The sequence below is a fragment of the Thunnus thynnus genome, chromosome 5 (assembly GCF_963924715.1).
Source record: "Thunnus thynnus chromosome 5, fThuThy2.1, whole genome shotgun sequence".
NCBI lineage: Eukaryota > Metazoa > Chordata > Actinopteri > Scombriformes > Scombridae > Thunnus > Thunnus thynnus.
The window spans coordinates 16,893,305-16,904,271 of record NC_089521.1 but is presented as its reverse complement, the minus strand read 5'-3'; the positions used below and the strand labels follow the sequence as shown (position 1 = coordinate 16,904,271).

Below are 10,967 nucleotides of genomic sequence, written 5' to 3'. Positions count from 1 at the left end.
CTTTGAATGCACCCCCGCAAGAAACAGCTTTGAAACTTGCTGTACAGAAAGACAAACATATGTTGCCTCTCTGTCTTGTCGAAGTTGTGATGATAGGACACCCATGTGATTCCTAATGGACGCAGCAGACAGGAGATCCCTCCTCAGTCTGGTGCCAGATTGTTTTCCAAACAGTTGTGCAGTGATCATGTCTGATGAAGAAGAGCCAGACAGCGACACAGAATGAGACGTTGTGCTATCACACCTGATTGTAACTCGATGTCTGTGCGCATATCAAACGAAACTCAATCCATGATCTGGATCATCAGAATGAAAACATTTTCATACTTTCAACTGTATTCACTTCAGAGCCTTTTGAATATACACCCAGTCCCTCTGGATGGTGTAGCACTTCCAGGCTTATTGGAGACTTTGATAAAGCAGCAAATTTTTGCTCTGGGATGTAATTTCTGATTTAGCATTGAACTTTATTAAGGCAGTAAAATCTCCACAATCCAGAAATGCTTCCGGCAGGAAAAAAAATGCTGCTTTCACACTCCCATCTGTACCCAGTAGGCCTTTCTCTTGTGTATAAGAAGTAGATTAGTGTTTCACCCAGTGGATGTGAAAGACAATGTCAGCAACTTCTGGTGAGAGAAAGAACAGTATATGCAGAAAGAATGTGATCTCATGACATCTTTAATGCAATATTCATTATTGCAATGTATGTAACTATTTAATGCACCACCAGAGCAATTGGGAAATGATTGCCTAAGAAAAGTTTACGTATTCACATACTGTACATAATTAAACACAGAAAACAAAATGCACTGAGAAATGTTTGTGTTTTCGTGACAGTTTGATAAGTGCATGTACTATAAATATCTCCATATATCATGTTTGAGTACAGACAGTTAAGTGTGTGTTACACTCTTAACAGTCTCTGCTATAGTGGATTTGTTCAGTAAGATGTCTTTCTTCAGTAGAATCAACAGTCTTCAACAATATCCGTTCAGCTTTTAATGACTGCTATTGCCAAGTGACAACATTACATGAAAATATAACAGAAAAACAGATGTTCAGATGATGTAGTTCTCAAAAGACAACTTGTTATCTACTGCATCAGCCATCTGCCATGACTTTATCTTGTCAACCACATCTCTGCTGACATCCAGTGGACAAGTTCAATCACAGCAGGATAACACAAACACTACAGCTATCTTTAAGTCTGGAGTCTGGTGGTGAGATTAATCTGTTTAAATATTTGTTGGCTGCAGGTCATTAAAACAAAATGATAACGAGAGAAAAGAGAAGTGCAGAGCACTATCTTAATGTTTCAATTAATTTTCTTTAAATGCTGCTTGAGATGCCATATTTAAACATTGATATGATCTGAGGAATGCTTTTCTCTCTCAGGGACACAGACTGTGCAGTCTTCAACCTTTCCCTGAGGCTGCTCCTCCTGCTTTTCCTCTGACAATCGAGAACACACACAAGTCTGCACTAACCAAAACATTTCTCCCTGAGCCAGACGTGCTTTTATCACAGGAGCCCTAAAGATATTTGAAGACAGAATGTGTCTTTGTGTGTGTGCCTGTGCATGCCGGGACATGTGTGTAAAAGGATGTGGGTTAATCTTCAGAAGGTGAGCTGCCGATGTTTGATAGCTAATCCCTTGTCAAGCCCCATTAGTTGTCGCTAATTGAACAAATCCAACAGGCGCAAGCTGTGTAGCCAAAGCACATGCTCGGGCTCTTTTAAAAACTTCTAACCCAAACAACACACTGAAATATAAATATACATGTACATTTAAAGTATGCTACAAGAAACTGAAGAGTATTCACCAAATAAAATATCATTTCCTGTTATTCTCTGTAACATAGCAAGTGGAGCTTAAACAATAACTGACTCTGACTGTTGAGCTTTGATTCCATGACAACCTGTTTATGAAGGTCAAGTGTCTTTTGTACCAGACAAATCTCTTAAATTCACTTGTGACCCTGGTCTCTAACCTCACCGTCAGGTTCTTGCCATCTCTAATCTGATTGGCTTGTTCTTTGTTCCTGACCAGGTAGGCCCCGCCCTCAGGCTTTAGCCTCTGAGCTGACGTTTATCCCAGGACACACACCATAATCTGCTGTCTGCTTTTTAATGTATGTGGGGGGGTCAGTGTGTGTGTGTGTCGGTGTGTGTGTGTTATCTATTGTTGTCACTTTGTTTCTTCCTAAAAGCTCCAGCGTGACCTTTTTGTGTAGGTTTGAGTGGCTTTTTTCAGGGGTGTTGTGCTCATGAATCAGTGATGCTGTTTCGAACACATGTCAGTAGGATATGGAGACTGACAGACAAGCTGCCGAGGATTTGACAACAACAGGTCAGTCCGCTAAACAGCAGTATAGATATGTGTTGTTCATATTTGTGATCATGCTGATTCCTGTGAGTGTGTAATTGAAATAACGTGTGTTTATTGACCTCACATGGGCAGCAGAGTTCATGTTTTGGTAGGATGTGACCCCCTTATTCTGCTGAGCTTTCCCCTTCACGTTCAAATTCACACACACACACACACACATACACACACACAAACACAAACCAGTGCACCCATAGACTCATATGAGCATGACAGACATGTATTCACACACACACATCATGTTCTTAAAATATACCTGAAGGTGAGTTCTGATAATGCTCTTCATTGTTTTCCAAGTTAGTTAATCTTCTGACGTTATTGGATATCTGTAGAATTTCAACCATTAGACAGCCATAGCTACAGTGAGTATTGGTCAGAAGGTTTACACTGAACATTATCAGTGTAAGAGGAATCAGCTGAGAAATACATGAAGAGACAAGGGATAGTAGTTAATTCTTCTACTGGTCTGCTTTCTCAGACTGGGGAAAGCTAGGCAAAAGCCCACTTAAAGGGGATTTGAGGGAATTATAGGACAGAGAGGAGTGTGTGTATAGTTGTGTTAGGAGGAGGGTTTTAACCTAATAATGATTCTTAAGATGTGTCACCATCAAGTTAGTAGTAAAGCCCAGTCTTACCCACTCATTCATACTTTAGAAGGGAAAATGATAACCATGTTAAGTATTTCTCTCGCTTCACTCAGGCAGAACTGTTTCCTGAGGCCTGACCGAGCTCAGGAATGGCCCTTACTGACCTAAAATGGAGTTTGTCTCAGCCCAAGACTCTCATCTGCACTCTGATGGTCTTCCTGAGTCTGCACACAGTCACAGGTACAGCCACTTCGCATACATATTAAAGCTTAGTTGTAGGCCAGAACTAATGCACCTCTCACCCTCTGTGAATGTGTGCCTTTGTATTTGTCACAGGAATGTCCGGGTGGGATGGATGTTTGGATGGTCAGGATGTATTTGCAACAGTCAGAGAAAACAGCCTTTCGGGAGAAGTTGTTGCTGAACTCATGGCTGACACCACAATAGAGGGGGTTCACTGGAGCCTGGATGGGAAAGATGCTGATTGGTTCCTGTTGGACGGAAGAAACATCCGGCTAAACACATCAGCTGAGAAGATCCTCGACCGAGAGGTAAGGATAGTTCTTGTTAAACACTGATTTACATGAGAGTTTCTTCAGATAACTATTCATTTAGTATATATTTTATGTGTTCAGTAGTTACGTTGAACTGATGTGGGCCTGTTTAGTTGAGACTGCAGGAATGCATGCAACAATGTAGGGACACAATGAGCCTGTTGTATCTAAATTTAGAACAAACTATCAGGGGTTGAACTTTACAACGTTATCCTTGGACTGAACACAATCTCTCTTACCGTCATCCTCTTCCCAGCCAGCTGTCTTACATCATGGCAGCTGTTAAAGGGTCAACCAGATTAACAGTCTCTCTTTCTTGCTATCAAACTTCCTTTGTCACTCTCTCTCTCTTTTTTATTTTTGCCTTTATTTGACAATCATACCATAGAGAGACAGGAAACAGACATGTAACCAGTTAGAATCAAACTGATATACATCTTAACCATTCAGCTACTGGGGCAAGTTTTTGTATACGTGGGGATAATTAACGGCGGGGTCGATATAGTACCCTCAGTCGGTGTTGAATCAGGTTTTATATACTGTAAGTATATATATATGTGGAACTTCTTTGTCACATGCTGAGTATACTAGATGAAGACATGATGTTAAAACGTTGTGGTCGAGCTAAATAAATGTTTTGGGATCATCAGTTCAGTGTGCAGATGCCTTTCTGTAGAACTGTTTTCAAGGCGTTTCATTATAAATTTATCTGCCAGGTTTCTTTTTGATTGATAAATTGTTTGGTCTCTGTGAGAAAATAGTGACAAATGCCCATCACAATTTCCAAAAACCAAAGGTAATATCTTCAAATTGTTTTATCTTCAAATCTGAAGATATTCAGAAAAATAAACAACAAAATTAAAAAGCTGGGACTGTGTAATATTTGGCATTTTTATTTGAAAATTTATTTTAATGATTAATGGATTATTAAAATAGTTGCGAATCAATTTTCTGTCAGTCGTCTAACCAGTTAATTGACTGTTTCAGCTCTAATTGTTGCCACATTCTTGCTAAAGCAGCTAATGAAATATTGGAATGTAAGAAGACTATACTGTAACCACACAATGAAAATCTGAATAAAAAGAATATATATAATTGAGCATTAAAGTTAATTCCTGACCTTGGAAACAGTAGTTTTACATTAATATCTAACAGAAACAAATATGACAATATATGGGAATATAAAGTGCATTGTGTGTCCCGAGATAAACAGCATTATATTTTTCTACATTCATACTTACTTTATGTGAAATTAAAGCAGGCAGATGTAGGTTAAGAATAAATCATTTCTATCATAGGAAAATTATCAATCTCAATTATGTGATCCCAGTATTTTTGTTAAAATATCCTACCACACTGAATGAGGGTCTACAAATCTGTTGGTGTCTCCTGTCCTCCCATCTCTCAGGCACAGGGTCCTGTCCTGATGGCTGAACTGTCGTGTTATGAGGAGGACACACTTCAGGTACATTCTGTCCCTTTATCTTAACTCTTCATCTTAATGCTTAACTCTAAAAACTGCATTTGTCTTCTTTTCGCTGTTGTTGTTGTAGAGTGTGTATAGGATCATGGTGGAGATTCTCAATGAGAATGATAATTCACCTGTGTTTGCGGAAGACACTGTCCAGTCTCTTATTATCAGTGAGGTAAGACGTTCGTACACAAACACATGTGCACACATTTATAGCGTGTACACAAAACATAGAATAAAGTTAGCCTAATATGTTTCTCTGTCTGTCTGTGTTTTCCAGCTGACTCCAGTGAATACACTGGTCTTTACTGTCCATGCAACAGACGCAGATAACGACAAGATCATTTACTCAATTGACCAGACATCAGTAAGTTCAACTTTGACACTCTTAAAACTTAAAAAATAAAACAGAATCACTGCATTATTGTTTATGTGTGTGTGTGTGTGTGTGTGTGTGTGATCTGCAGCCTGATGCAGAGTACTTCAAAGTCGATCTTCCAAACAGTGGAGAGGTGATCCTGTCTAAGCCTCTAGACTATGAGACTAAAATTCTGCTCACTGTCACCATCCATGCCTCGGTAAGCTATGTACATTTTATTTTTGACTGTTTTCTGTACATTTATTCATATGTTTCTATCATCTTAAGTCATTTCCATGGTCACTTCCCATCAAATTGATGATAAATGATGTGATGTAATGCTCTCTAAAGACCTATTAACTTCTGATTATCTCAGGAAATGAGCACCGCTGAACGCTTCAACACCAGCACCACCATCACCATCACCGTCCTGGATGGAGATGACCAGTACCCACAGTTCCTGCCCTGCACGCTACTCTTTCAGGATGAGGCCAATCGTATCTGTACCAGCCCTGTGTACACAGTCAACGTCACAGAGGGGGAAGAGGTCAGTTGCTTAACTCTACCTCGGTCACACTACAGATATATAATGACTGCTAACTGGATTATATAGATACTTCCGTCAACCAACCTGATCTTGTTTTGTACAACATCCACGGACAAGCCTTTTACTGAAGCATCTACTGTTACACCAAGTTAGAGAGTGGTCATGTATGATGTGTAGAGCAACAAATGTGTGTCATGCTGCAGGACATTGTTTTGGACTTCTCTCCTGGTCCCATTCATGCAGTAGATGGAGACAGAGGACTCAGCTCCTCACTTAGCTATGCCATCCTCTCAGGTACCACACACACACATATCAATATAAAAGTCAGGAAAAAAATATCAGTGTGTTTATATTCAATAATCAGTTGTTTTTTAAAAAATGGGCTGTGCTTGTATGTGTACATCTGTGTTTGTGTTCATGCTAGGAGACGATGATGGGCGTTTCCTGATGGACACAGTGACAGGAGAGGTGAGACTGACTCAAGCGGTGAGGGACAGACTCACAACTCCAGCGCTGCATCTTCAGATCATGGTAAGATTAATAAAAGTCATATGTGAGTCACATAGTAAGCTTGAAAAATACCAACCTATTCTCTCTGCTCTCTCTGTGTCTTGCACCCAGGCATACCAAGACGACGACCCCAGGAAGTACTCTCTTGCTACTGTGTTGGTCCGTGTGATGGCAGTGAACCAGTTTTACCCACAGTTTGACAGGGCTGAATATAATGGCTTTGTAACGGCAGATAAGAGTCCCGCCTCTCTGGTCAATACCTACGGCAGCAAAGCACTGATGTTACATGTACAGGACCAGGACTTTAACAATGTATGTACTGCTACATGCACTTATACAGCATACGCATGGTGCAAAAATAATGCTCAGTGTAGTTCTGTATGTTTTTCATTTTCTGGTACCCACCATCTCCTTTTTACTCTCCACAAACTGGCAGGGATTCAATCCCATGATCTACTTCACCTTCAGCCCCAAATCCAATCACACAGACATCTACCAAGTCACACAGGAGGGGCTTCTGATTGCCAGGACCAATGAGCTCAAACCAAAACAGAAACACTTTCTCGAGGTGAGCCTCAGTCAGTGAAAACATTTGTTTAAGGTTAGTGCCATAACAGAGCATTTGATTGTGTTTTTCCATGTTTTAGGCCAATAACTACAAATTATTTACACTTAACATTATGCCAGAGTATAATTGGCATCTTTTTTTCAAATGGTACCAGACAATACGGTATGATTTTGAAATCATAAGTGTTTATATTGTGCATAAAGTGCTTAGATTATTTTCCTACATTACAGAAATATGAAAGTTGCTTGAGATAGTGAACACACCCATCATTAGGTTGACCAGGTTTTAAGGGAAAAATGCAACAACTCAGAAGTAATAATATATTTTGATATGCATGACAACAGAACTATGGAGTATTTTCTTTGTGAACTGTAATTACACAAACACAACAAACCAGTTAACAAAGGATGCCATTTATTTTCACTTTTTCCATCTAACTGAAAATGGAAGTCTGGAAATAAATCTAAAATGATCTGTTTTGGAAAATGATCGTCAGAAAATGATTTCACATTACTTGGCTAAAACCTTAAAAGCCTCCAGTATGTCCTTGAACTTACCAAGGACAAGACTCAGCTGATATCCAATGAGCATGTCCTATTTCTGCAAGTACAACCTTATCTTACTGAATATTTTCATACTTCTACATCCAGATAATGGCTATAGACCAGGAGTCAGGTGATGCCACCTTTGCTACTGTGGTGGTGGAGGTGTTATCTGAAGGACAATCAAGTAAGCACATACCAGACACACTGCTGATTGCTGTTGATACTACAAACTGAAATAAATTCTGTGTATACATGTGTGTGTGTGTGTTTGTACACTGCAGTCCCTCTCAGTCCACTGGGAGATGACCGTGTGATAAGCTGCACTGTGGGCAAAGCGATGTTTCTGAGCATGGTGTTCATGAGCGTACTTGGATGTATCCTATGTCTGGTGATGTGGCTGAAGAAGAAACACAAAGGGCAGAGGAGCCCGCTGGAGAGAGGCTGTGTGGCCCAGGGCAAACACCCCAATGTGGTGAGATCATTAATTACTATAATCTAGTTCATATTTACCAGGATGTATTTGCCAAGACGTTTGTGTTTCTGAAATATTCTCTAAATACTCCCACAGAGCTTACGATGGTTCCAACTGGTGAGTAATTTATTTTCTATTGCAGCTCCTCTTCATTCTTGTCTTGTTTTCTTTTTTGTTGTTACTTTATAGTATACTAATTGTAAAATCAATGCATTGTACACCTGCATATTGTAGAATAGGTATCTTAAAGGATATTCTATTTTTTTCAAATTGTCAGTAAATATCTAATTTTCCACACAAAGGCCAAAACCAACAATGAATTGATAACAAGTATTGACTGTGTAGCCAAAGCTTGATATAGCGTATTCCTCTGTGCCATAGAGCTCTATTGTTGTCAGAAAATATTACAAGCACATCATTGATTTTGAGTCAATCCCACAAAGTCCCCTGCTGCCATAAATACTCACTAGAGCATCAAATGTGTATTAATCCGCCAATGAAAATAGTCCCCAACAAAAGCACTATTCCTTTCTTTTTGAGTAATGTTTGCTAAAAAATAGTGTCTTTTTTAAAAATTAAACTATATAGTTTTAAGTTTTAACAATGTTATTGGGCTTGGGGCTGAGTGCCACCAATGGAACAGAGAGAAAGAATAACACATTGTGTGTTTTAGTCTTTTGATGGGATTTGTTGACAATAAAAATAACTATATTTTAACTACAAATCTGTTGCAATGATCTGATGAAGGTTACGTGTGTGAAATTCTATTAAAAGTAAATAAACTATTTATATTTGAAGATGCGAAAGTAACTCACTCACATAGCAATTCAATTACTCACTCCCACTTACTCAAGGCTAGACTGTCTGATCTTTGTGGTTATTAAAATGTGGTAATATCTACACATCACACTAAATCCAGAGCGTTCACTCCACACTTGTCTTCTCTTTGCAACATAATAGTTATTTCTTTCCCCCAAATGTTGACCCTGGTTTACTCTGGTGGCTCCTCAGGTGAGTCACCGCAGTGCCATGCCACAGATGGAAGAAATACCCTTCAGCAATGAAGAATATGGCACCTGCAACCCTTCCTTCAGCTTCACGGACAAACCTGGTATCTACACACCAAAACAAGACCTCCCATTGTGCCCAGGACCCGTTCCACCCAAAACAAATGCTGCACCTGACATCAGTTTCATCCCGACCGAAACTGTGCGCAGCCCCGTGATCTTCAATAACAATGTTCCTACACCAACCAAAATCCGCTGTCGCCCGCCCACCTTTCACCCACCCGCTGTGGAAGTGATCCAGACTGTAGGTGCTCCTCCACCCCAAGACAACCCCAGCTCACCGACCCCTCCACCTGACACAACCCCGGACCCCACTGAGGCCCTACCTGACATCAGCCCTTCCACTTCACCACCTCCCAGCTGTCCTGATTCACAGGCAAACACCAGCGATGACCCTACTGAACCCGTTACCAACCCCTCCTCTCATCCCTCTCCATCTAGTGTGCCATGCAGTCATCCCCAAATCGCTTCAGCAGAGACAGACAAACCTTTCAGCAAACCTCGCGTGAATACACCCCCAAACCGTCCACATTCACCTTCAGAGTCCTCACCCCTCCCAGAGCAGACGAGCACACCTCCGCCCTCCCCAGAGCATGCACCTTTAAAAGCCAAGCTGGTACATATAGATACGTCTCCCGTTGAAACACCACCAGTAACACCAGGGGGAACATCTGTGACTCTAAGCGTAGAGGCAGACCAACCCTCTACATCACTGGACCTACCAGACCAACCAGAGCAGCCGGATGATGCAGCAGAGGCCTCATCTCAGGACAGAAGGCTCTCGACGATCTCAGGAAACACCCAGGACAGCCAAGGGGTGGTGCATGAGGAGGACGATGGTTTTCTGGGAGATGAAGATGCAGACAAGAACAGTGAGGGTGAGGAGTTAGATCCAGATGAAGAAGAGCTGCTGAGAGTTATGGCTCGTTGTAATCCCATTTTTATCACATTTAATAAGTGATGTCACTATAATATCACAGGTACTGTGAGCGGTGGGGTGGACAACAGAGAGTGAAGGTGGTAAGGTGAAGATGGGTTGACACAGACAGAGGACACATCGTCGAGCAAGAAACACCTGTATGTGGTTCTGCTGAACTATAGGTATTGGCAAGGCACGGAAATGGACAGAATATACGCACAAGATACACAGATACACTGTAAAAACACACAATTAAGAAGATGAATTATAATACAACACATATTAGCTTAGATGACAGGAATGAGTGACCTTGAAAGCACGATGCACAGTTAAAAAACGATCTTTTAAACAAATGTATAAATTATGATTTTTAAGGCTCCAGCATATTCTCACATTATAAGGTTAGCACAGTACTACCCTGTCATGACTCACAATATATTGTCTTTGATTGTTTACGAATAATAAGATTGTATTTTTTTTTTTTCAAGGGTGAATCCACAAAAAAATCATGTAGAGTGGAAATTTGCAGCGTCACTGCTCTTGTGTTGAAAAAGCCAGTCACTGATGAGACGGTTGGTGTTGCAACACAATGCGATTTTGTCATAGATGTGCAGCTTCTTCAAAATTTAAACGCACAGAGAACAAGCAACAGCGACAGTTTTTTTTTGGCGCTCTGTGTGGTTTAGTGTGGATTTATCCTTTAAATAGCTGCAGATTCTGTTCAAAACTCTCATCTAGTGTACTGCAGCATTGATTGTTTTGTTATGCCTACTCTACAAGCTGCCTCAGTTTTTTTCTTTGAACGTGAGTAAAGCTATTGTCCAACTAAAACAATGAACTATGAGTAGTTATTCAGACAAAATTATGGATCCTGTCAGATTTATGGGCATGAGTGTTGTGATTAGCCTGGGTTAAGGTGTAGGATTGAAAATGTTGATGTTAAGGTTGGGATGGAGATGGGTAAAGGTTTAAGCTAAGAGTAA

The 10,967-nt window shown here is 40.5% G+C and overlaps 1 protein-coding gene across 2 annotated transcripts; it reads left to right on the top strand.

The window, feature by feature from the left end:
- The first annotated feature begins 1,796 nt into the window (after positions 1-1,796).
- On the top strand, positions 1,797-10,818 carry LOC137182964 (cadherin-related family member 5). Of its 2 annotated transcripts, XM_067589606.1 has the most exons (17): positions 1,797-2,350; positions 3,087-3,213; positions 3,310-3,524; positions 4,936-4,992; positions 5,081-5,173; positions 5,279-5,365; positions 5,466-5,576; positions 5,733-5,903; positions 6,107-6,197; positions 6,328-6,434; positions 6,525-6,725; positions 6,850-6,981; positions 7,632-7,710; positions 7,808-7,998; positions 8,095-8,115; positions 9,010-9,943; positions 10,046-10,818. In XM_067589606.1, exons 2-17 carry the CDS (start codon positions 3,123-3,125, stop codon positions 10,078-10,080), a joined length of 2,616 nt encoding a protein of 871 aa, XP_067445707.1. In that variant the 5' UTR covers positions 1,797-2,350; positions 3,087-3,122; the 3' UTR covers positions 10,081-10,818. The 2 variants fall into 2 exon arrangements, with proteins under 2 accessions (XP_067445707.1, XP_067445706.1); XM_067589605.1 differs by having other exon boundaries at positions 9,010-10,818.
- Positions 10,819-10,967: the final 149 nt, after the last annotated feature.